This window comes from Taudactylus pleione, unplaced genomic scaffold, assembly GCF_031769625.1.
Source record: "Taudactylus pleione unplaced genomic scaffold, aTauple2 ptg000290l, whole genome shotgun sequence".
Lineage (NCBI taxonomy): Eukaryota > Metazoa > Chordata > Amphibia > Anura > Myobatrachidae > Taudactylus > Taudactylus pleione.
The window spans coordinates 9,783,317-9,811,095 of record NW_028284692.1 but is presented as its reverse complement, the minus strand read 5'-3'; the positions used below and the strand labels follow the sequence as shown (position 1 = coordinate 9,811,095).

Below are 27,779 nucleotides of genomic sequence, written 5' to 3'. Positions count from 1 at the left end.
TAGAGTACTACATACACAATAGCATCTTGACAGATGAGCTTACAATCTAAAACTACTGTATATATATATATATATATATATATATATATATACACACAGTATGTATATTGTTACAGTAAAGGAAATGTATTTATTCATCCCAGAGAACCATCATCTCCATAAGAACCTGCATTATGCTAGAGCAGGGAGGATTTTACAGAGTGCCTTCCTCCTGTACAGATTACATGGGGGGCTGGCAGCATAGAACGCTGGTGGGAGGATCTATTGTCACTACCATTGTACAGCAGCTGAACCTGTTTATCCATTACATCTGCTGCAGAGACTGCGGGCTGACACAATAATGACACTGGTAGGAGCCATAGTGGAACAAAGGCAGGCCAGACACTCGTAAATATCTCCATCCTTTTGTATTCAGCACTAGGACATGGGTGGGTGGTCGCTAGGCTACAAGATCTAAATGTAAGGTAAGGATGCATTACTACAGTGTTTTCCAGATTGGCAGGGATTGTGTTTCTCTAGATAAAGGCTTATTCTGTAGTTTGTTAAATATGCTAAAACACATTGAAAAATTCCCTTCTTTCCCCAAAATAGCCCTGGCTTTCCACTGCTCATTAGATGAATTAAAGCAAAGCTCCTCGCTGTAACTGCAGACAGGTGCACTTGGTGATCATGTCAGTGAGTATGACCAAACACCAATGTGTAGCAGAAATGTACTTTATCCTTTCATTATATTGGATCTTTTTGTATAACTAGTTTCCAAGTAAGACAATGTATATGCTATGTAATGCCACAATGTAATATACCATGACCAGGATCTATCTATCCTGATCTATCTATAGCTTACATATACTAAATTCATTTACCAGCTATATACAGTAATTTAAGTAGCAATGCATTTTACACTGTCAATGCCTTTACTGACAGAACCACTGTACATCTAAACATATATATGATTTCCTAAATAAATGGATTTAATAGCCCTGGTAATCACTATTAAGGACAAGAAATACCTGTTTTCCCCACTAGATTGCAGTAAAATATAAAGGTGAGTAATACTGTAATAGATGTTTCAGCATTAAATCCACGTTATAGCTGACAAATGGTTCTTACTTACAGTACATAACTGCTGATTTTGTTTTCAACTAATATTCAATGTAACGGGAAAAGGGTTTGATGCCTTGGCTGTACAATAAAGGAATGCTGAGCTATTCAATTATCAAAGAGCTTTCACTTGAGAAATTAGACTGATAGTTGAGATATATACACATTTGAGAATAAGGCACAGCCTTCATGGCAGGTTTGTGGTACGGCTGATGAGTCCTCTGCAGTAGGCCGTTTGTCAGCAGCCTATTCACAGATATATGTTGTGATATATGCTCTACGGTGACCCTGAGATACATTTTAATCCCCAACGCAGGTTCCACCTGCTTTATCTTGGCTGCAAGATACGATGTACACTACCAATAGCAGAAGCAGAGCTTTGAACAATTTGTCTTTTGTGTTAATACGTAATAGGCCTTACAAACGCATTGAAGCACTGGACCCATATATAATAAACTAGCAATGTGTAGAGGTCTATGCTAATTCCTATCTCTCATGCTATCATTTTAAGCAGATTACCACTTTCAGATGACTGTAAATTATTGGATATTAGTGCATGCCATTCTGCAACTTTAACTAATACATTGCCTTATTCTTTCTGGCTTTTTATGTGTTTATGGAGGTGAGTTTATTTTAAGTTCCATTTGATACAACAAAGCTCAGGCATGTTATGTGAATTTGCTATTAATATTGAATTTTTACTTACTGTATGTGTCCTATCGAAGGGCAACAAAAATATTTAGGTTAAAAACTATATTTTTTTTAAACAAATAACATTTTTTTAATGAGTTCAGGTTGCAGGAGGGTAAGTATAACTAATAAATAAATTAGTATGAAGTTTAGTGATGAACCTTTTATGTCAGAAGCTAAATTTCCATGTTGAACTTTGTCCCCCTCAAAAACATATTCTTTTTGTGATTGTTCCCTTTATTACTTTCACAAAATTAGCCAAACTTATGAAATACACTCCCTAATATTATCCTGTGGCTACTATCATTTACAGCAGGGATGGGGAACCTCAGGCCAGGTGGCCTTATAAGACTCCCGGAATCATTAGGTCAGGCCCCTCAGCATAATAAAGGTCCCCCACCCCTGATTTACAGGAATATGAAAATATGTGAGCTTTATAAAAGAGGGGACAGGGGTGAGTCAGGACCACCCACTTTGATTGTTGTAGGACTAATCTTGATGTAGTTTCCATTGAAACTACTGACCCCTAGAGGAGGGGGTGGGACCCTCAGGCAGTGTGGCCCACCGGGGATTTCCCTTGTACACCTGTCGGCCAGTCCGAACCTGGCTTTATTTTAGTTTTTTAAAGGTGAAAGTTATGTGTGTATGACTGGTATAGCATGTGTTAGCATGTAAGTCTTCAAAGCCTACAAAATGTTCTAACACTATTCATAGACAAAAGCAGGGGAATAACATGCCAAGAATTGCAGAGATGTCAATACAGGTTGAGTCTCCGATATCCAAAATGCTTGGGACTAGGGGTATTTTGGATATCGGAATATTCCGTATTTTGGAAAAATTGCATACTATAATGAGATATCTTGGGAATGGGACCCAAATATACACACAGCATGCATTTATGTGTTATATACAACTTATACACACAGTCTGCAGGTAATTTTATAAAAATTTTTCAATAATTTTGTGGCTCAAACAAAGTTTGTGTACAGACATAAAATTCAGGTGTGTTTCATATACACCTTATACATGAAGGTAATTTTTTACTATATTGGTAATAATTTGTGCCTTAGACAAAGTTTGTGTACATTGTACAACCAAAAATCAAAGGTTTCATTTTCTTAGTCATGCTAAAAATATTCCATATTTCGGAATATTCCATATTTCGGAATATTTGGATATGGGAGACTCAACCCGTATATAAATGAAACATGAACTTAAACCAGTTTAACAGGAGTTGTAATACCTAGTTACAGAGGCTAGCACGGGGCACCTCTCCCCAGGCGAATCCCATATTGGGACAGGTCAGTGGCCCACCTACATTCTACTGAGCCAGATTGGCCCAGCACAGAAATGAGCGGCAGCATCATTCCTGCAGCTTGGAAGGTAAACTTTCCACCCTGTGACCTCAGCTCTGCTGGTCCTCCTCTAGATGAGGGGTGCCTGAGCACCTCTCTATGTCCACTTGCTTCTTTCATTGTCACTATCTGCATCCACACTCCTTTGTTTGTCTCTTCCTTTCTGTTTGTCCCTGTCTCCCAATTTGTGCCTCTGTATCTCCACTCTGCAGATCCCACCAATAGCTTCCGAATTTCTACTTTATTCTGCAAAATGTAACATAACGAAAAAATACACACATACAGCAATTTTCCAAGCATTATGGATGTACTTGTATTACTGCAATATCTGTTCTTTTATTGCTACTCATGCACTATAGGCCAGAGCTGTGTGCTGGTTCCACAGGCTAACATTTGCCAGTCAGCTTATACCTAATTCATCTGTCTGAAGTAGAATGCAGAGCTACTAGGAGTGGCTGTGCTCCCTCTTCTGACCTTGCTCCTGTTCCCACAGTGGTGAGGCCTCAGTATTACTGTTCACAGATAAGAAATCCCATTGGAATAGGTACCTGCTAAAAGGAAGGCTTCCACTTGGCCTCCCAGGTCATTGGCTCACAGCAGGCACCCTGCAGAAGCCTGGCTAAATTTGGAGTAGAACATTTAGTTGGCCATAAAGATACAGTATCTCACATACAGTAAGTCATTGTTCCATCAGCAAGGGGCCTATTTATCCCAGTAATATTTGCGGGATATCCCCTGAAAACACCTGTTCTCGGGGGTACTCACAAATAGTAAGGATCTCCAGGATGTAAGAAGGAGGGACCGTGGCAGATATCTCTTATATGTGCCGCAGTCCCTCTATTTCCGACAGCAGAAGCACCCCCCATAGGATTCCGTCGGATTTACCAAGTTCTGGAATGCGTTAGCCGCTGTAGCTTATGGGCTACACTTCATACAAATTACGGAGGGGTCCCAATAGAGCAAAGAAGTGATCGCTAATGTGATCACTTGACTTCTAACACATCGCAGGAACACTTAGCACTTGCAGGCGTGACAAGTATTCCTGGAGGAATTCAATCGAAGTACCAAGCGGCAAATATTGATGCAAGTACCTATTTAGCTGATGGGATTGCGAACAGGCTCAAGTCTGACAATTACGGCACGCCTAGCAGACGAGCACGGGAGACAGAGTGATTGCTGGTGAAACGTCAGCCCGGCTCCAGCGGCTGCCTTAACAGTACGGGAAGCCAGATCTACCATTCACTACATTAGTGTACATGATACACTTGCCAATTAGTAATCTGCAGGTACTTTGTGTCCATTTCATTGTTACTATTCAGCATGTCTAATATTAATGATCCCCGTGGATATGATTATGGAACTTTAATTGGACCAATCACCACGCTATTGGAGTCATATATTCATAATTTCTAAGTGATGTGTGTACACACAAGAGACTTTTAACTAGTATTTTTACTAGTTTTTATTGTTTCATTACTTTTCATGTCTTTTATTGAATATATTTGTATGCATATTGCGAGTCTTATTCGTGATTAAAGATAATATTCTTTATATTTAACGGAGCCTTGACTGCTATATATACTTTCTGCCATCTCACAATTAAGAGATTTTTATTAGCGCAGTCTTAAGTGTTTTTACATCGCAGGAACAGGCTCCTTCTGGAGTCCTTTATCCTTGCAGGTGTATTTTAGCACATACCTGTGACTCTTAATTCATAATGCCGTAAATAGCAGCAATAAGATATTGTAATTATTGAATCTAGGTCTTGTTAATGAATAGATATGCCCCTAAATGAGCCCATAAATTGTATTTGGGGCAAAAGTGGTTCCACAGCTGACCAGTACTTCTGGCTCAGCATGGTTAATTGCTAGTGGGGGGAGTCACACAAAATGCCTTTAGCCTCCTGATTGAGCAACTTCCATGGTGCTAGATGCCCCAGTACGTCTAGGTGGAAATAGCTCTCTTATACCCTATCACACAGCTTAAGTCCCCGGGTTTTTGCTTGTGCATGCTCAATGTGTAAAAGGGACCGACCCAGGTCGGTCCGCAACCCTGCTTGGTAGTATGGTTATTCCCAGGTCTGAGCCGGGTCTCCCCTAGTCTCAATGGCATAGCCTGGGTTGCGATAACCTGGGTCATGACTAAAAGGCTCAGATTGGCCAGCTCAGTGGCGATTGGAGATGACATCATCTCCAAGCAATCCACTGCTGCCTGACGAAAGAAGGGTGATGACCTGGGAATAACTCGGGTTGTCATCCATGTGGAAAAGGGCTAGCATGGCTTCAACCAATGCTCGGTGTCCCAGGTCCGAGTCGGGTTGAAGCCGGTAATTTATATCTGAAAAGGGTATTAGGAGACATGTTGGAGAATGTAGCAACACCTAAAGAACCCACATGGTGACATTTAAAAAATAAAATTCCACACTTTGAAACACATGTACAAATATACCTTCACCATACATTGCAACACATATCAATACAAGAGCAATACCCATGGGTGGATTTAGGGGTTGGGTCACCCCTAAGCACAATATTATTGAGTGCCCGCTCCCCTCCAGCTAAATTTTTTTGCATTTTGCAGGCTAAGAACCTACATTCCATGCAAACACTCCTGAAACTCTCCCCAACACAAACCTAATCTTCTGGACTGCACATGCATCCACTACTGAGACTCTCAATGATGCATCTTGGGGGATGTAGTCTTTGTTTTGTTTCCAAATAGCCACTACTAAATTAGGGCACTGGAAAGCTCTGATGCAGGGGGACTGCTGTGCTGCCCCCATCTAGTGACCCCCCTAGATACCTCTAGATACCTTATGTTCCTAGTGGGAAATCCAGCACTGGCAATACCATAATACTATTGAGAAGGGATCCCAGGCAGGATTTGCCTTCATTTTTAAAAGGAACTTCTCTTACCACATGTGGGTCAACGCAACGCCAGTACACTTTAAGTGATTTTGGAGAGACATGAATGTGTAATTTTTTTAATTATTGCAGTAAGATGATCATATGTGTTTTGTTTATTAACAGTACATTTTAGGAATGCCCTACACATGTTATATCCAAGGAGGTGATTTGTGGGTTAGACAGCATGGAAGCATTATCACTGTAATATACAACAAACAGGATACAAATGGGGCTATAACCAAAATACAGGAAATAATACCATAGGGCTGTTGACCCAATACTACTATTTGAAATGTCTTTTTTTTGTATTTACTTGTATAAATCACACTTTTTACAATCCAAATTACATCACAGTTAGTTGCAAACATTCCACTCTCAAGGTATAAGATTCTTCCACCCTTATTCTAGGGTTCAGAGTTCAATTGGGTATCCTTATAGTGGATCCCAGAGCCTCTTTATCCTGTGCGTTTCATCTCCTTATTAGACTTCATCAGGGGTTGCTCAGTACATTATTGAAATAGGATGATATAATCACTAGGAATGTGCACCGACCTCCGTGTTTTGGTTTTGGATCTGTATCTTCAAGGTTTTGGATGTGGATTTGATTTTGCAAACCACCCTCAAAATCAAGTGTTTTGGTTTTGGATCTGGATTTTTAAACTAAAAATAGATAAAAAGTTTTAAAAACAGCTAACATCATGTAATTTATGCAATTCAAAACCCGAAATTTTTATTTAAAATTCTAATTCTGAACCGCAAAAAGATCAGAACCGCGACCTGGATTTACCTGGATCTCCTCAGGAGCTTAGAACCGCGACTCGGATTTACCCAGATTCACGAAATTCGGGTGGATTCAGATTTCTGGAGAACCGAACCGCACATCTCTAATAAACACCAATGATTGTCCACAAATTGGAGTGTTTGTCAAAAGAATAGCAGAGCAAGTCCCAACTTGAGCCCGTCCAATGTAATGACAGAGAAAAGGATCTTACACCTGGTAACTTTAATACTTGCTACTGTGATCCAAGTTGTGACTCTGCAAGCTCTAGGAAAAGTGTTGTGAGCTCACAATGTATGCTTCAGTGCCTAGGATCTTGCTTGTAATTCCCCCCCCCCAAAAAAAAATACACCTTGGTTGGTCTTAATAGTAAACACAAATTTACAAAACAATACATTTATAGAATCTTAAATAGTATAGTAGTTGTTAGATTTTTAGGAAGCATCTTATAAATAAAGGAAATCGTTTTAAAAAATATTGTATGTACTTTAATGGAGCAATACATCTTCATAGAAAAAAATCGATAATATTTTTACACGTAAAAATACATGTAAACAGATCTGCCTGATCCCCATGAATTCAAAACTCACTGGGGAAATTAATTATTTACGAGCCTTTAGGCTCAAAGGTTCTCTTTCACAGCAGTGGAGATTACGAGCTCTGGGGTTGCCTGAGGCCATCTTTAGAATACATATTTTTAGAGCAATTGAAGTTCATACATAACAAGCTGGGCAGCCATTCATAAAATTACATTTTGCTGCTTTCAAACGCATTATATTTGAAATATGTTTAAACTTTAACAAACATATGTGTCACAATGCAGCTACCTGTGTCACCCTGTGTGGTGTTGAGATTATACAGGTGGGGTTCTGTCACGCTGGGAGGTTGGTCTTTGAAAGCCGAGGCCTGAGGCTGCGGGAAGAGACGAAGGCGAGGGGCCTGGATGTATGATCTCCGCATCCACAAGTCTTGGTCGTTGGCTTGACCTAGGCAATGGTGCGGAGTCTAACTTACAAGGAGATGTTCGCCAGTGACCCCTCCAAGCGAGATATGGGCTTTGCGCTGCTCCCTGTAAGCAGGTCGCGGTCCTATGACTAGGTGACCAAGCCCCGTAGGGAAAAGAGAATCAAACACTCGTGACCCGAGGGTAATGCCTGAGGAAGGCACGTGGAGAGCTGGGTAGAACTCCTGGCTGGAGATAGTGCTCTTCCTCCTAGCACCTCAAGTGCCTTAAGATACACTGGAAGGCTGGTGGTAGTAGCTGGACACCCCACGGAATATGTCTGCACACACACCTTACTATATTGCCGGTAGGAGAGGATGCACTACGGTGCAATGTGATGTGTACCGGTCTGAGACAGAGAGACCCTGTAACGAGGTGGGTAGTGGTACGGCGTACCGGTTGTGACAGTAAGCACTGAGGTGGAATGAATAATATAACTGCACACAGGCTGTGATGGTAAATGCGCTATGGCGAGGTAAATTATATACAGTAACTACACACAGGCTGTGATGGTAAAGCACTTAGGTGAGATGGATGGTACAACTGCACACAGGATGTGATGGTATAGCACTGCGGTGAGATGGATGGTACAACTTGCACACAGGCTGTGATGGTGAACGTGCTGTGGGGAGGTAAATTATATACAGTAATTACACACAGGCTGTGATGGTAAAGCACTTAGGTGAGATGGATGGTACAACTGCATACAGGCTGTGATGGTATAGCACTGCGGTGAGATGGATGGTACAACTTGCACACAGGCTGTGATGGAAAAAGCACTGCGGTGAGGAAGCTCTGTTGCTCAGAAGAATACTCTGGCAGAAACACACTGGAAGCACGGGAACCTGGAATGAGACTCCACTAGTTACACTAGCAGCGACAATGGTTGTTCAGGCAACTACCTGGAGCACAGAAGCTGGATATATACCCCTGGAAGCCTGCTGATAGGTCCACAGGTTCAGCTGACGAGCCAGGCCACACAGGGAAGGAAGTACTGTCATTGGAAAAAGTGTCATGGCGGCGCCCATGACGGAAACTGCGATCCCCGCTCACCGGACCGCCTGACACAGAAGCAACAGGGTGAATGCTCAGCTCCTCCCACGTCGCCGCACCAGCCGCCTGACTGCCCGGGAAGTCAGAGGAAGCCGGTGGGACGGTAAGGGACAGCCGATCCCCGGCTGAACTCTGACAGGTTCCTCATACCAGGGGTAATCTGCCATAACTGTCCAAACCTAATGGGTTTTCCACCAGGCAATAACCAATTATGCAGCAACGTGGAATCCCTTTTTGATAGAGAGTAGAAGCTGCCACCGCCTGGCTCTTTCATTAGTCCCTGGAACTGCTACTTCTGGGTAGAGTGTGTGGCTGCTGCAGTAAGTTTGCTGATGACTGTGATCAGGGCCGAAACTAGGATTTTTGTTACCCGGGGCAAGGACATAATTTGGTGCCCCCCCTAAAAAAATACAACATAGCGGACAAAAGGGTGTGTGGTTTTGTGACACAGTAATGCTCTTTATAACACAAATTGCCATACATTGATGACCCTTTAACACATTATGCCACAGTAATGCCCCTTACAATACATTATGCCACACAGTAATGCCCCTTACAATACATTATGCCACACAGTAATGCCCCTTACAACACATTCTGCCACAGTAATGCCCTTTACAACACATTCTGCCACAGTAATGCCCCTTACAACACATTCTGCCACAGTAATGCCCTTTACAACACATTCTGCCACAGTAATGCCCCTTACAACACATTCTACCACAGTAATGCCCCTTATACATTAAACCACAGTAATGCCCCTTATTCATTAAGCCACAGTAAGGCCCCTTACACATTATACCACAGTGAGCCCCCCCTTAACATTATGCCACAGTAAGGCTCCTTACACATTATGCCACAGAAAGGACTCTTTTACATTAAGGCCCCATCTCCCTTCTCTTACCTGCCAGGGCCGTGCAGTGGGTGAGCTCGGGGTGGCACAGGACGGGGCTGCCACATGCTGGGGAACTGTCAGTACTGCTGTCATTGTAATGTGGTGCCGCTCATGGACCGGCAGCCTCTGCTGATTGGCTGCCAGTCCGCGAGCACTGATTGGCTTGTGACCGGCTCCACATTAGACTGACTGTGTCTCTGGCCTATCAAGGTCAGAATGCGGCTCCAAACCCACAAGAGCAGCAACCTAGCCTCCCGACAGCCTCTCCCCCCTCAAGTCCGGCACCCGGGTCACGTGTCCCCTTAGCTCCCCTAGTTGTGGCATTGCTGTGATGCATGTCTCCTAACCACTTACTATGGCACAAACTGCAGTGTAGAAGGCAGAGGGTTAGTTTTTACCCGTAGGTTGCAGGACTTCATCAGGAATAGGTTTCCTGCACAAAAGGACCCTGCCAGATCTTTAGCATGACTAGCACTTATTGCTCAAATATTGCTCATAAAGAGCTGTTATACACATTTAAAAGGCAGTAATGATGATACACACAGACAGATACACACAAATAAAACACATTTTACATGGGGATTTGCTACCCTTGTTATACAGGGGGAAGCATTTTTGTTTTTATCATGCCACCTGGCTTCCAGACAATTTTTATGCGAATGTGCCTTTTTCGTCCCTGCTAGATATGTTTTGTCTGGAGTATCTATGGAATACTTGTGGACTGATTTCAGCATTGCTGCTACTGTATTTCAGAATTACGCTGCTACAGTCGGAGCTGACAAGTTTAAAATACTGATGCATCATCATGCTACAGGTAGCAAGAAACATTACCAGCAGCCGGTAGGTAAGGAACCAACAAGCATATTACAGCATTTTGCTGTTCCTCCATGGACTAAGTAATAGGACCACCAGCAGCTGGGCGTTCACTTCATGTGTACTGATTTATCATGTGAGGATCGTATAGTGTGTCCCCAGTTTCAGTTACATTCAGTGACTTTTAAATGAAAATGTACTCTTTGTGGTTGGTTACAATGTATTTCATTTGATGAGGATAATTATCATTTTAATGGGAACATTTTTAAGAAACATATTTAGAAATTTAGAGGAAATAATGCATTACTGCATTCATAAATGCTGCTGAAAACATTATTTCCAACATTTAAATAAACAAGTATTTTTGGAAATATAATTGGCTGTGTGCAAAGACCATGTATGTTGCACATATCAAATTAAAATGTGACAGTTACATATTTCGTTTGCGTCATAATATATATATATATATATATATATATATATATATATATACACACACACCAAAAATGACCCGGCACTCAAAGGACAAAAAAATGTATCTTGCTGCGGTGCATTCCTTAGGAAATAATCCCCATAAAAAGAAGGCAATAGAGAGGTCAGCACTCAGCAGACTCAATTATGGATATAAAATAGCGTCCTTTATTCCTACGACGTTTTGGGGTGACCGCCCGTCTTCAGGTCTCTCAGGTTTGTCCCTGAAGACGTGGGGTCATCCCGAAATGTCGTAGGAATAAAGGACGCTATTTTAGATCCATAATTGAGTCTGCTGAGTGCCGCCTCTCTATTGCCTTCTCTATATATATATATATATGCTTTCATATATATATATAAATATATATGTATGCTATACTATATATATATATTTATATATATATACATATACATACTGTATATTAGGGATGTGCAGGCTCGGATAGGTTCGAGTTTGCACGTTGAGTTCGGATTTTTCCCTCCAAAAAAACGGAACTCAGAAAGAGGCTAAACGTCATCTTACATGGACGAACATCATCATTCCTGAATGATGATGTTCGTCCATGTAAGATGACGTTTAGCCTCTTTCTGAGTTCCGTTTTTTTGGAGGGAAAAATCCGAACTCAATGTGCAAACTCGAACCTATCCGAGCCTGCACATCCCTACTGTATATATATATACACAGTAAATACACACACACATATAATAATATAATAAACTGATGGTAAGCTGGAACAAACAGAGGACTTACAGCTGTTTTTTTTTTTCCTTCTCCTTTTTCTTAAATCTACTTGCAGAGAAGAAACATATAATTATGATATAATATGATATTCAGAGCTCTCCGTTGGGAGATATAATATGTGTGCTGTATTCAAGAGGTCTTGTCCTAATTATATCCTAGGGATTAAAGACAAGGCAGGCAGTGTAATGGGCCAGATGCTGCATCCGTGTCCTCCTGCTCATTAACAGTAATGCACGTGGCATTTCCATCTCTGCCCAGTATTGTTTATCCTGACAAATTCCAGCCACCCTGTCATCTCGTTTGCAGATTTAGTGCCAATGACAATGAAAACAATTTGCTTTTATTTATGCAAAAATAGCGACCGATCACGTTTGCTTTTATTTTCTAAAGTTGAACTAGAAAGGAACAGCTACAATCAGATCGGTTGCAAAGGTTTATAGTTTTATCCAATTTATTAGCTAAGCCCAAACGTTTTACAAATAAATACATTTCATAATGTTATTTATGCTGTGATTGTACTTTTATTAAAAAATATGAATAATTTAATTTATTGAAAAGCATGTGTATGACTTCGTAGATCTGTGTACATGATTATATATATATGAAGTCCAGTGATATATGCGTAAGCGACGAAACGCGTTGAGGCGGTGGTGACCCCTGTGACCTGTGACCTGAACTATTCTCAGATAAGCATATGATATTTTTGGGAGCAAGGTACCTCTCATCTCACAAGGGGATAAAGGGAGGAGATTCAAAAGCGATATACTACATGCCTATTTATTAGGTTTATACGGTACGCATATCTGTGTAAGAGTGTGTTCAAATTCTGTATAAATTACTACACTATATGGCGCATTTTCTCACTTTTTCTAATACATAAAACTTTGGGGCCATACAACAAGGGTCCATTTGGAGAACATTTGAGCAGCCACCGTCTAACCAGGATTTTAGTGAAAATAAGCAAACAAAAAAAACTGACCTATAAAGGAATACAGTTTGAACAGAACTCCTGTATGGTCTAGCACCTATATCTGTACCCCCCTGTTTTTTACATACAGCTCTTTTTGTTATTTGTATGCTAACCAAAATATGGTGAGGCAAATCCTCAACCACAATGCACAATTCAAAAAAGTAGGGCTGCACTTACCAGTCTTTGAAGATAGTAAAAAAAGGCTTTATTCCATTGTAAACAACAAGTAGTCACACCGACGTTTCACCCCTTCTGGACCTTTGTCAAGGTATGACAAAGGTACAGAAGAGACCGAAACATCGGGGTGACTACTTGTTGTTTACAATGGAATAAAGCCTTTTTTTACTATCTTCAAAGACTTGTGAGTGCAGCCCTACTTTTTTGATATATATATATATTTATATATATATATATATATATATATTGCAACACCCCTAGTACTGAATGGTGTGGCATGACAAGAAGAGGCAGCAGCTGATAGCTTTTTACCTATGTAGCTGCCAGCTGATGACCTTTATATTTGCAATTGACTGTGGGTGTTGACTTGGGCTATGATATCACTATGAGAGTAAAAGTAGGATGGTGCATGAGGTTGCACCAAGTAGCGAAAAGAGTGGAGAAGTGGACCAGTGGATAAGTTGCCCATACCAACAAATCAGCTGTAATGTAGCATTTAACTACATCTATTAAAATGATAGGTAGAAGCTGATTGATTGGTTGCTTTGGGTAACCTCCACTGGTCCAATTCTCCATTCCATACACTGCATGATATACAGTATCAACTGATATTCCCCAAACTCATGCACCAACCCCAGTAGCGTTTTGCTTTAAATCTGCCAACAGAAAATACATCCACTAATAACATAGTAAAGACATTTCAGTGAGAGATACAGAAATTTATAGTAGCGGTCTTTTCCTAATCACCTCCCAGGATTATAGAGCGGAAGTTAATGTTTTAATGGATCAGATGCTACATCTGTGTTCTGAACATTAATAGAACGTCACATGTTATTTAACACTGCCCAGCAATGTTTACCATGACAAATTCTACCCACTTTCCTGTCTTATTTTACTGCCAGTGAGAAAAATAAAGATATTCCAATGTAACAAAAATAATTTTCAGTGAACTATTAATGTAATAAATTGTAACAATGGCTCAGAATATAAAAATTATCATTGCTTGATTAAAAAAGGATAACTAATATAGAGATTTGCTGTACCTTTTTTGTTACCAGTCAACATTTTCTTTTTAATAATCGTGAAACTATCTCCCCCTATTAACATGCCCGCATAACAACCTATTCATTCACTAGAAGCTAGTGACATCACTGCAGTACGATCAAGATAAGACACAACCCCTAACTAGCAGGGCAGCCATTTTATAACTCACTGAGTTGCCAGTCTGGATATCTGGGTTTTATTTTATTCCATTGGACTAAGCAAATGTATCATGTTTTAATTATGGGGGTACTATTTTTTTTTATATATACAAGGCAAAAATACAAATCAACTTAGTTATTATGGGTGCACAATTTAATTATTTCCATGATACCCAAATCCCAAATGGTACCAGGAAGGTCCAAGTTCTATTAAACATTGGGTCAATTGTCTCTAGGAGGGGGAGGATATTAGTTACCCTACCTGACTAGGGGACCAGAGCTAATCCTACTGGACAAGGGGGGAAGTGGTGTTACAAGCTTCCTTTTTTTTTTTTTTACTCAATGATTGGGGCCAGGACTATTGCTGGATTTGGTCAGATACGCTAATAGCAATTTACAGTATATAGAGAATTGTAATAATTGGCACTGCGCAAGTAGTACAATATTATGAATACCGTTTAATCGCTATTTAGCGCTGCAAGTCGCTTAAGAAAGAATTGCTTTCCAGTCCAATCGTGTGGTTCGAAAGCACAAAAAGTTATTTATGTAAAAAGGGGTAACACAATGTAAGAGTTAACAATTAGTGCAAAAAGCAATAAAATAGTACAGCCGATACATACACTTGCGCACTGGTCCCAGTATTCAGTCATCAGTCCTGAAGACTATGGTCGCAAAGAAGATGTGTGTACACTGGGGTCAGGACACAAGCCTATATACCTTACAGGTTTCAGAGTTAACAAAGGGACAAATTGACAGGTTCTCATTGGTTCTTGCTTCTGGTCAATCTGGTCATTGGTCAGTTCATACGGTGTCATCAGGGGTATGGCTCAATCTTCCAACAGTCACATTGTGCAGCTTCCCGCCGAAGAACTGGTTAATACTGGCTACAACAATGCATACAAGTAATAACATTCTATTCAATAACTCCCTATCATCTATAACTAGCGGACGCATGATGCGACTTCTTTGCCGATAGAAAGGGATGTCTGCAAATAAACTGGCATTTAGTATGATACCAAACATGACATGTCCACTGTATTCTGAACCTTAGATCTCTTTTAACTACATATTACATCATAATTATTAGCTAACAATACCTTTAATAACTCTGGTTATTAACTATAATGTGTGGGAACCATTTTATATGTATGCGTTCGCATATGTTCGTCTGTGTATTGAAATAGCAAATGTGCGTCTATGTGTATGTACGTGAATATATACAGGCGAGCGTCCATGTATATTGTATGTGAATATGCATATGAGCGTCTGCATATATATTAGGGGTGTGCACCGGCCACTTTTCGTGTTTTGTGTTTTGGATTTGGATCTGGATCTTTCTTCGTGTTTTGGATCAGGATTGGTTTTGCCAAAACCACCCTTCCGTGTTTTGGGTTCTGGGTTTTGTGTTTTGGATCTGTATTTTTTTGAAAAAAAGCATAAAAACAGCTAAAATCACAGAATTTGTAGGTTTTTCTGCTCCTATGCTATTATTAACCTCAATAACCTTAATTTCCACTCATTTCCAGTCTATTCTGAACACCTCACACCTCACAATAGTGTTTTTATGTCCAAAAGGTTGCACCGAGGTAGCTGGATGACTATGCTAAGCAACACGAGTGGGCGGCACAAACACGTGACCCATCTAGGCGTGAAACTGCAGTGGCAGACAGGATGGCAGTTTGAAAAACTAGGCCCCAAACTGTACATAATGCAAAGAAAAAAAAAGAGGTGCAAGATGGAATTGTCCTTGGGCCCTCCCACCCACCCTTATGTTGTATAAACAGGACATGCACACTTTAACAAGCCAATCATTTCAGCGCCAGGGTCTGCCACACAACTGTGGCTGAAATGATTGGTTCGTTTGGGCCCCCACAAAACAAGCTGGCAATTAATCTGTCCCTGCACAAACTGGCTCTACGGAGGCAAGATGTCATCCTCATCCTCCTCATCCACCGATTCCTCACCCTCTTCAGTGTGTACATCCTCATCCTCACAGAGTATTAATTCGTCCCCGCTGGAACCACAGGTCCCTCTGTACGTTCTGGAGGCTGGTCTCCCTGGAAGAGTTGATAATTAATTTTATGAACATCATCTTCTCCACATTTTGTGGAAGCAACCTCCTACGCCTTTCGCTGACAAGGTTCCCGGCTGCACTAAACACTCTTTCGGAGTACACACTGGAGGGGGGGCAACTCAGGTAAAATAGAGCCAGTTTGTACAGGGACCTCCAAATTGCTTCTTTTTCCTGCCAGTACAGGTACGGACTGTCTGACATGCCTACTTGGATGCTGTCACCGATGTAATCCTTTAACAGACAGACACACGCTTGTCGCTGCTGCTTTGAGGATGCAAGTGCGGCTACAGCCCACACAATTCACAAAGACAGAAAAAAAAAAGAATATTTTTATTGTTTGTGGAGCGCACTTTGAGGGTTACACCACCCTTTAACAGACAGACGCACGCTTGTCGCTGCTGCTTTGTGGATGCAAGTACGGCTACAGCCCACACAATTCACAAAGACAGAAAAAAGAAGAATATTTTTATTGTTTGTGTAGCACACTTTGAGGGTGTCACCACCCTTTAACAGACAGACGCACGCTTGTCGCTGCTGCTTTAAGGATGCAGGTGCGGCTACAGCCCACACATTTCACAAAGACCAAAAAAAAAAGAACAATATTTTTATTGTTTGTGTAGCACACTTTGAGGGTGTCACCACCCTTTAACAGACAGACGCACGCTTGTCGCTGCTGCTTTAAGGATGCAGGTGCGGCTACAGCCCACACATTTCACAAAGACCGAAAAAAAAAGAACAATATTTTTATTGTTTGTGTAGCACACTTTGAGGGTGTCACCACCCTTTAACAGACAGACGCACGCTTGTCGCTGCTGCTTTAAGGATGCAGGTGCGACTACAGCCCACACATTTCACAAAGACCGAAAAAAAAAGAACAATAATTTTATTGTTTGTGTAGCACACTTTGAGGGTGTCACCACCCTTTAACAGACAGACGCACGCTTGTCGCTGCTGCTTTGAGGATGCAAGTGCGGCTACAGCCCACACAATTCACAAAGACAGAAAAAAAAAGAACAATATTTTTATTGTTTGTGTAGCACACTTTGAGGGTGTCACCACCCTTTAACAGACAGACGCATGCTTGTCGCTGCTGCTTTGAGGATGCAGGTGGAATCTAGACGGGATTTGGAACCGGGGACACACTACCTCCATCAATTGTCTAAATCCCACTGCACTAATGGCGGATACCGGACGCACGTCTAACACCAACATAGCAGTCAAGGCCTCAGTTATACGTTTTGCTTCAGGATGACTGCTGTCGTACTTCATCCTCATCGCTAGGGACTGTTGGAGGGTCAATTGTTTAGTAAAAGTAGTGATGTTCCTACTTCCTCTCTGGGATGATGAACAACTCCCAGCAGCAGCAATAGCATTAGGAGGAAGTGGTTCTTGATCTTTCCCTATTTTATTTTTATCGGAGAAAGTTTGGTCCTCCATTTATGTTATATTGATATATATGTGCGGCTAAAGCGCACACAAACACAGAAAATATTTTTTTATTTTTGCTGGAGAGTAGTGCACTTTGTGGGTTACACCACCCTTTAAGAAATGAGCCAGCCGGCTCTTTACTTATGGGACACAGGCGCACGCTTGGCGCTGCTCCTTTGTTGATGCACGTGCAGCCACAGTGCACACAAGTCACAAACACAGAAAATATATATTTTTTTGGTTTGGAGTGTACTTTGGGGGTTACAGCACCCTTTAACGGTCAAGCCAGCCGGCCCTTTACTTATGACACAGGCGCACGCTTGGCACTACTTTGTTGATGCACGTGCGGCTACTGCGCACACAATTCACAAACACAGAAAATAATTTTTTTATTGGTTTGGACTGGAGTGTACTTTGGGGGTTACAGCACCCTTTAACGGTCAAGCCAGCCGGCCCTTTACTTATGACACAGGCGCACGCTTGGCACTACTTTGTTGATGCACGTGCAGCTACTGCGCACACAATTCACAAACACAGAAAATTATTTTTTTTTTGGTTTGGACTGGAGTGTACTTTGGGGGTTACAGCACCCTTTAACGGTCAAGCCAGCCGGCCCTTTACTTATGACACAGGCACACGCTTGGCACTACTTTGTTGATGCACGTGCGGCTACTGCGCACACAATTCACAAACACACAAAAAATATTATTTTTTTAGCACTTGGGGGGAGCACCCCTGATGGACAGAGCACCCCCTGGACAACACTACAGCACCCCTTTAGGACTGGGACACTGCACAGGACTTTGGAGTGGACACAGCCCCTATGGAGAACTGACTGCACAACACAGTCCAGCCAGCCCCTATGGACTTTGAAGTAGTGGACACAGCCCCTATTAACAACAGCAGCACAGCACAACACAGCCAGCCCCTATGGACTTTGGGCTGCACAGCACAGCACAGCACAGCACAACACTACTCTGCACTACACTACACAGCCCAGCCAGCCCTAACTCCCACCCTCCCTCTTCACTGTCCACAGCCGAGTGAGAAAATGGCGCCGACGCAGGTACCTTATATAGGATCCAAAACCCGCGAGACTCGGAAGGCGGGATGATGACGTTTTGCCTTGATTTCAGATCCGAGTCAGGCGGGAAAAGTCGAGCCTGACTCGGATCTGCCTCGGATCGGGGGGGCTCGGGGGGGTTCGGATTTCAGAAATCCGAACCCGCTCACCCCTAATATATATATATATATATATATATGTGTGTGTGCGTTATGTGCGTCAGTGTATGTATGTTGTGAATTCGCATTTGTGTGCATTGGATTGCACCGGCGCAAAGTAGCGTCCTAGTAACACGTCATCAGACTATAGACGACTATATCGTCAGATAATAATTGTAAAGCGATCATATCCAATTAATTGACTTTGACAATATATATCAGGAAGAGTCGAAATTTAACTATCTTGAATACTGAGGACTAATTGAGGACTATTCTCTGTTTCCTGCATAGTAGATCATTAGATAAAGTACAATCTTTAGGCAACATCATCATTTGAGAAACATAAACTGATCCTATAATAATTACTTTTACTTTTTTCTTTTCAATTCCCTTGTTGGACACTCCGTAAGTCACAAACAGATATCAATTTGAAGTATTAAGATCTGGTTATTAAACCAGATTATACAGTAAGTAACACTTAACGTTTCTTTTTGATGCAGATTTCCAAGGACCTAATGAAAGAAAACACTTCCAGTGACTTGATTCCTTAACACAGAAAATAACCATGAGTTTCTCATCGCTACTGTCACGAGGAGCAGTGGATATCTTGGAGGAGCTGCAAATATTGACAGCAAAAACAATGGAGAAAGTGGAAGTTAACAAACAGTATGAGGTCATCAGGGAGCTGGGAAAAGGGACATATGGGAGAGTGGATCTGGTGATCCATAAAACAAGAGGTAAGACTAAGAAAATCAGATTATCAGAGTTTATCAAGCAATAATTGTGCTGATATATAGAGAGGCAATAACCTGTCCACTCATATGCTGACATACCTCTCAACTTTCTTGAAGCATATTACAGGATCTTTGCGTGCGCCTTTGGCACGTGGACAGAAAACGGGACATGGCCTCACAGGAACTGTCATGCCCGCAAGTCACACCTCCATTTTTGGAATGCTGGGAAATGCCCAGTGCTCTGGGAGCTGCTTGGCATGCCCGCAGTTCCTCTCTCCACGCACGGCATCTATACACTATTTGCTCTGCTAAGCAGAGAAGCGGGTGAGAGGGGGCTTTCCAACCTCCCCACACTGCGGGACACTGTGGGCTCCATGTGACAGGGTGGCTTAAATACTGTACAGCTCTGCACTTACTAGATAAACATTGAAATTAAACATTTATGGCAGGATGTACAAAGCATCACATCCGTGATGCGGTACCTCCTGCCTCTTATCATGTACATACAGGCGTTAATCATACTTACCTACCCTCCCGCATTCCGCGGGAGCCTCCCGATTGCGGAGTTGTGAGTAGCAGCAGCTGGCCCGGCCGACTAGCCCAGCACAGTCATGCTTCCTTGCAGCCCGATTCCAGTGCGGCCGGCTGTATGTGACAACTCGAGCAACAGAAGGGTGGGTGGGCGGCAGTGCTGTGCTGTGGAAGCTCAGCCTGCCTGAACAGTTACAGAGCTCTTACCTTTCCTCCCTGGTGGCTCCTCTTCAAAATGCAGCGGGACCTGATTCCTCCTCCACGGCAGCCACACTAATTGTAGGAGCAGTGAGACCTGAGCAGCAGCCTGAGTCTTGAGAACCTGGTAAGAGACACATTGTGCAGACTGCACACTGGCCCAGGATGGATTAGTTGAGGGAGGAAGTTTTAATTAATTATCAACTCCCAGTACACACTGACATGGGGTATTATTTTTATTATTTACAATATAGAGGACAATGGGCTCTATTTATTAACATTATTTTTATTTTAGTTTCACCTGTAGTTATTACAGGGCAATTGGAGTAGAATTAGTAAAATTCTACTCCAACTCCCAGTATCACTTATTTTTAGTAAAGCAGATCGCATTTCCCATAATTGTAATGGGAAATGTGATCCGACCACAGTTACTAAAAATAAATTGTAAAAAAATACCGGGGGAAGCCCTGTGATAATAACGCCACCTGGAGGTGGCGTTATCCAGGGTCTCCCCCGGTTACCGGGCTCCCACTCTGCTCTAACGGGGAGAGCAGAGGCGGGAGCCAGTACCAGTAATCAGCTATGTGGTCTAAGCAGACCGCAAGCTGATTGCTGTAAAAAGAAGAAAAAAAAATTAAACATTTTTTTTTTACTTACCTGAATCAAGGGACCGGTGATCGGGCCTCCGGTGATGGCTCCTCTCCGGTCAGCTGGTCTCCCACAGTGCACTGGGGCCCTGTCATCAGGTGATCGGGCCCCAGTGCAGTATGGGAGATCACCTGATCGGGAAGCCCGGAGAAGATCACCGGAGGCCAGGAGGATGCAGGTAAGTGTAATGAAGGGAGGGGGGGGTAGCGGGGGGGTCGCTGGGGTCCGCGATCGCGGGGGGGAGGGGCTTAGCACCGGGGGGGGGCTTAGCGTCGGTGGGGGGGGTAGTAGCGGTGGTCGGTCGGCGCATGCGCGGGCTCTTAGTCGCGGTATTTTTTCCGAAAATACAGCGACTAGAGTGCGGATGGGATCCGCAGGGACAGAGCTTTATCGCAAGCTCTGTCCCTGCAAGGGATTTATAGTAACTCCCTGTGATATTGCCTGAATTCACAATGCGAATTCATTCGGTAATATCACACTACAATCCGCATTCAATATGCGGATTGTAGTAAATAGAGCCCTGTGTAGTGATATGAGGGGAGGGGGACTCAGCTCCCAGCACACAATGATATTTGCTATTCTTATAGAGAGGACAGTATAGTGATATATGAGGGGAATAACACAGCTCCCAGCACACACAACACACTATTATATGTGGTATTCTTATATAGAGGTGAGGAGAATATAGTGATATATGAGGGTGGGGTATAACACAGCTCCCAGCACACACTGTATGTGGTATTCTTATATAGAGGTGAGGAGAGTATAGTGATATATGAGGGTGGGGTATAACACAGCTCCCAGCACACACTGTATGTGGTATTCTTATATAGAGGTGAGGAGAATATAGTGATATATGAGGGTGGGGTATAACACAGCTCCCAGCACACACTGTATGTGGTATTCTTATATAGAGGTGAGGAGAGTATAGTGATATATGAGGGGAATAACACAGCTCCCAGCACACACCACACACTATTATATGTGGTATTCTTATATAGAGGTGAGGAGAGTATAGTGATATATGAGGGTGGGGTATAACACAGCTCCCAGCACACTGTATGTGGTATTCTTATATATAGGTGAGGGGACTGTACAGTGATATATGAGGGTGGGGTATAACACAGCTACCAGCACACACTGTATGTGGTATTCTTATATAGAGGTGAGGGGACTGTACAGTGATATATGACGCATCCTGCACTGCTGCAACAGCAGTGAGACACCAGCCCACACAGCAACTGGACAGCTGTTACTCTTACCCACAATCCCCAGGACTTGCATTCCACAGTATCCATCCCAGATCTCCCCTTATTGTCGGTGTCCCACTCCTGAGTAGAAATAGATTTGGTAGTGTATAGATCCCCTTCAGTAAATATACCTGGAAGTGATGTGGAGTGAGGGCGGAAGTGTGGTTTCATCATTCCATGCCCATAAAGGCCACCAACAGAAGAAATGTATCCCCTTGTGGCTCGCTGTGCTCGTCACAGGTTTATATTCTATGTGCACGTGGATAGTAATTAATGACGTTGAACAGTATTTGATGATGTCAGGGTATATCTACTGAAGGGGATCTATCCACTGCCAAATAGATATGCCCATAGGTAAAACTAGACACGCCCTTTGGGCGGAGCATGGCATCCCCCCTCCCTCCTCAATGGCACATACTACAACCGACTAGAATCTCCCTGAAACTCATTTTCAAAAGTAGGCAAGTATGGCGTTAATTATGCCAGTATGTACTTAGAAATCTCTCCCAATAAGAGCTTTCCTTTGCGATAGCTAGATGCTAGATGGACTTCCGGGTTTGTTACCCAGAAGACCCTCTGCACATGCGCGTGCTGCTGCGAGGTCCACTGGGAGAGATCCGATTGGTTCCATCTCAAAAGAAACCCTAGAAGAAGCCCATAGGGTTCTATTGGGTAACGCCATCCAGTGGCATCCCTACCTCATTAGACACCTGGTGCGGGGAGTAGTGATGGCTGGTTTAGCAGTTCATGTGGCGGAACCACACGCCGGGGAGAAAGGAGTGTGGCCTCGCTGGAGAGGCATGGTCTCGCGGACCGAGACCCATTTTTGTCACACCAGAGGTGCCGAAGGTGCGGGCTGCCCCTGGTGACCTGCCTTTCTGAAGTGCCGGCTCCCTCACTGTGTCAGGAGCCAAGTGCTGCACGTAATTCTACAGTGCAGCACCGGCTCCTGCCACTGAGGGTGTCTGCACCTTGGTGTGACGCCACTGACGCGATCTAATGATGGCATTAAGCTCCAGAATGTATTGCATTCCGATGCTTGGTACATATGAGAAATGCGGTCAAACCTCCAAAAAAGGCATTTTCGGGGGTTTGACCGCATTTTACCCCTTAGTACATCCTGCCCTGGCTCTTCTGAAAGAAAGAGGTCATTGAGTAATTGAAGTAGAAAACAAATAGTGCCCAGACATGGATTTGTGCCCAAATAGGTAAAGAAGCAGCAGTTTCATATTTGAGCTGGGCATCTGGTTAATTTCTGAAGGACCTAAAAGCCATCTTCTTACTCCATATTCTAAACCGATTGCGACTGGACTTATAATGGATGCATGTGTGGACAGTGTAAATAGTGTGGTACATTTCAATTTCTTATGTTTGGATTTAGCTTCCCTTTAAAAAATATGAGCTAATTAAAAGTTACAATTCTTTGTGTCCTTTCATATGCTTATCAGAATAAAACCTGTAGAAGATAAGTGATCATATAATCATGCATATGGAATATTGGATTATTACTGATTTGGTTTGAAATAAATAATTGCCAGAATTGCTGCTGCAAGTTAAATCTAATGTGTTTTTTCTTGTTTAAGGCACAAAGATGGCCCTTAAATTTTTAAAAAAGAAAACAACAAAGCAGAAGAGCTTTCTACAGGAATACTGTATTTCACGCTACCTGTCAGCCTGCCCTTATATTATTGGCATGCATGACATAGCGTTTGAAACTGAGGAATTCTATGTGTTTGCACAAGAATATGCTGTGGCCGGAGATCTTTTTGATATCATTCCACCACAGGTATGTATGAAATTGTAATGTTAACACTTCAAACTATAGTGGTGGTCATCACTGCTCAATATGAAGTACTTTAAGCAGTCTGTAGTAAAATATTGAGCAAGAAAAAGTTATTTTCTAAAATATTGTGCTCTCAATTTCTGCCTGCTTCGCTCCTAAGTTTTGTTTTATAAGCAGCCTCAATGTTCATGAATGCCTATAGTATATCTTCCGGTATCTGTTGGCGGTAAATTTGTGATTCCTCTACTCTCTTATCTGACTCTCTTTAAGGTAAGATTGAGAAAGGGGTTGTATAAAATAAGCATTATCTAGTAAACTGAGCCAGACTTAATTAAATTAATCCTTTAGTAAAGACTGATCGGGAAAAATGTCTGTTTAATACTTACCTTGTAAGCTGACAAGAAGAGAAACAACTAGGAAAAGTTTAAATTTGAGCAGGACTATTAACAAATTTCTAGGGCACAAGTTATATGTATCACGTATGCCTAACTTTCCACATCTATTACTTGTCTATATTATCTTACTTAGATAAGCTGATAGGAAGATTTGTTTAAAGAGATTTTAACCACAGAATATTGTTTATTTTTTCTTTTGCTTTATTCTATCTATCTATCACAAGAGGGGGGGGAGCGGGTACAGATTACCCGGGCCCGGGCTTCCTGAGGGGCCCGGCGGGGGCCCGGGTCCGGCGCCGCTCCCCCTCCCTCACAGCAGCCCAGCACACAGCATGTGCTGAGCTGCAGTGGAGACTGCTCATGGCTGCTGAGCAGCAGCCACAGCAGTCTCCTAAGCATGTGGGGGGAGCGATCACACTGATCGCGCCCCCCCTGGCTTTGCGCCGGACTGAGGGGGCTCAGAGCGCCCCCCCTCCCCAGCGCGCAGCGCCGCTGCATATTCTTTTTTTTTTCGGGAAGGGGGCATGGCCACGCCTCCCACGATTAGGCCACGCCCCTATTACCCAGGCCCGCCGCAGCTCTCAGCGGGCCTGTATATATACACACTAGACATAATTTTAAATTATCTCTCTGTAAAAGCTAAGAATAAACTCAAAGCATATGTCTGCTACCACATAGCTCACTCTTTTCTGTTCTTAGCAAACCTGGCTTTGACCACAATAAGGTTACGTTCCAACTCCATTGATGTCACCAATCCACACTCCCATGCTTTTGCATTGTGACAAATTGACAGGAGAACTCTGGGAAGGGTATAGGAGGATTGTGGAGAAAGAAGAGAAACAATGGAAACATACTGTTGAGTTCTGCAAGCAGACTTACTAATCACTTCATTAAAAAAAATATTTCCAAAAATAATGTTTTGTAATAAATGTAGACTAATACACAAAACAAGAAAGACATCTGGGGTAAGATTCCCTTTTAATCAAGAAAAAAAAAAGAAAACCAAACATGAGGGAGGTAATGATTTTAAAGCATCACCGCCTTAATTTGTATTTTTTCCCTTCACTTATATTTGTACTATATTTTCATGTAATTCTAGGTTGGTCTTACTGAGCATACAACCAAACGCTGCATCTACCAAGTGGCATTAGCTTTGGATTACCTGCATAACCGAAAGCTTGTACACCGCGATATCAAACCAGAAAATATCCTTATTTTCGACAAAGAGTGCCGAAAAATTAAACTCTCTGATTTTGGCATGACCAGGATTGCCGGAACAACAGAAAAACGTGTAAGTGGTACAATCCCCTACACAGCTCCAGAACTTTGTGAGACTTCAAAGCACAGTGGATTTTTGGTGGAATACACTATTGATGTGTGGGCATTCGGAGTCCTTCTTTTCTGTATGATGACTGGAAATTTCCCTTGGGAAAAGGCACTACATTTAGACTCCTTCTATTATGAATTTTTGCGATGGCAAAAATACAAAAATGCCAATGTGCCATCTCAGTGGCGTAGATTCACACCTCATGCCCTTAAAATGTTTAGCAAATTGCTTTCCATTGAGCCAGAGAAAAGATGTGCAATTAAGGATATTCTGTGGTATTTTGGCAAAACTTGGCTGGTCTCCAAGAAAGAATCTCATACTTCTGATACAAAAACCAGTAACGACGTCTTCGTCCACATTAAACAACAAGGTCTTCCTTTCACCAATGGCAATGATTTAGATAGCAATAAAAGTGATACTAGTCCCAGTTTATCCTTTTCCTCATGCAGCAGCTATGAGGATGTTCCTAAAGAAAGCAACTCAAATACAATGTTAGTGTCTACACCAATTGAAATATGTGTATGAAAATATTATTGTAAAACATTAGTTATACAGATGAAGAAATCTTCTTTTGGAGTAATGTTGTGACCCAGTACCTGTCACCAGGTGCACCAATCATGCTACCTATGACTTACTCTGTTGCACACCCACTAATAAACAATAAAGGGTATATTTACTAAAGTGCGAGTTTTTAGAAATGGAGTTGTTGCCCATGGCAACCATTTAGATTCTAGCTATTATCTTCTAGAAGGTGCTAGATAAATGATAAGTAGAATCTGATTGGGTGCTATGGGCAACATCTCCACTTCTAAAAACCTGAACTTTAGTAAATATACCCCTAAGTATCATTTATAACCACAGAACATGTAGACCTTCTTTATGTCCGCAAACACTGAGCACTTATAGTATCTGTGTAGTGCATTTTACAGTATTATTTCACAAAGTCCCATAAAATCAACCTAGACTATCTTTGTGAATCGGAGGAGGCTCTAGAAAATGCACATGCTGGAAACATTAAACAAGTTCAACCAACTTCTACTTTAGGAGCATCCGCTTTTTACTGTATAGTTTTCCAATCTTAACCTAAAATGCTGGTCAAATTAGCCTCATTTATAGTAAAGGAAATGACTGGACATCGGGGCTGTCTTAATTACTTGTATTTGTGTGTTGCATTTTTTTGCTAATTAACTACCTAGAAATATATTTTCCCATAGAGCTGCCACTAGAAGGTACAAAATGTAGTCCATTATAAAATAAATTCAGGGATGAAACATGATCTTTAGGTCCTTACTAGTTTTGAAAAATGCAAGGCCTTTTACAAAAAAAAGAAAGTTTGTGCACCCCCTATTAATAGGCAATGCCTTTATACATGTGCCCTATCCAGCACTTTAATTAACTTTTTAATTTAAATAATTTTGTTCTACATAATATTTTTTTGTGCTAGCAAGGAATGCCCAAGAATCTGTACAATTCTTCCAGTCTACCAGTAAAAACTTTTGCACCATCAAAATCCAAGAATAAAACATCATTGGCACTTCAGAAATACATTTTTGCATGATCATATATGACTCAATTTAAGGTAGAGGGGGTTATTGTGGAGTATTTTATGCATTGTCCTTGCTTAGGAAGGCACTGGGTGTTACCACTCATCCAAATGAAGATCCCTTGATCTGTACATGCCAGCATTGCAGAACTGCTTGTGTGACAATACCATACAGGAATTACACTTTGCATAATCATCGCAGCCATGAGCCAAGAAAAAAATATTTAATAATGTTGAAATAAATGTATTGTTGGTGAGTAAAAAAAAAATATTGTCTTATATTTTAATTTCTGTGCTGTTCAATTATATTCATTTAAATCATAATAATTTCCACCAGATCTTTAAAAATATTATTTAAATATATCTAGTTGCTATTTCATATTACATAGTCATGTGTGAGTTAAACATTTAAAATAAAAGCATTGGGGTTTTTTTCTCACCACATGGTAAAATATTTTTAAAAATGTAAAAAAGGTATTATAAGTGTGATG

At 41.9% G+C, this 27,779-nt stretch overlaps 1 protein-coding gene across 6 annotated transcripts; it reads left to right on the top strand.

The window, feature by feature from the left end:
• The first annotated feature begins 278 nt into the window (after positions 1-278).
• LOC148511889 (serine/threonine-protein kinase SBK1-like) lies at positions 279-27,779 on the top strand. 6 transcript variants are annotated; one of them, XM_088482723.1, is made up of 6 exons: positions 279-464; positions 592-675; positions 10,535-10,625; positions 19,380-19,616; positions 23,824-24,026; positions 25,518-27,779. In XM_088482723.1, the coding sequence occupies exons 4-6, from the start codon at positions 19,445-19,447 to the stop codon at positions 26,268-26,270; spliced, it is 1,128 nt and encodes a 375-aa protein (XP_088338849.1). In that variant the 5' UTR covers positions 279-464; positions 592-675; positions 10,535-10,625; positions 19,380-19,444; the 3' UTR covers positions 26,271-27,779. The 6 variants fall into 6 exon arrangements, with proteins under 6 accessions (XP_088338849.1, XP_088338850.1, XP_088338851.1 ...); XM_088482724.1 differs by lacking the exon at positions 592-675; XM_088482725.1 differs by lacking the exon at positions 10,535-10,625.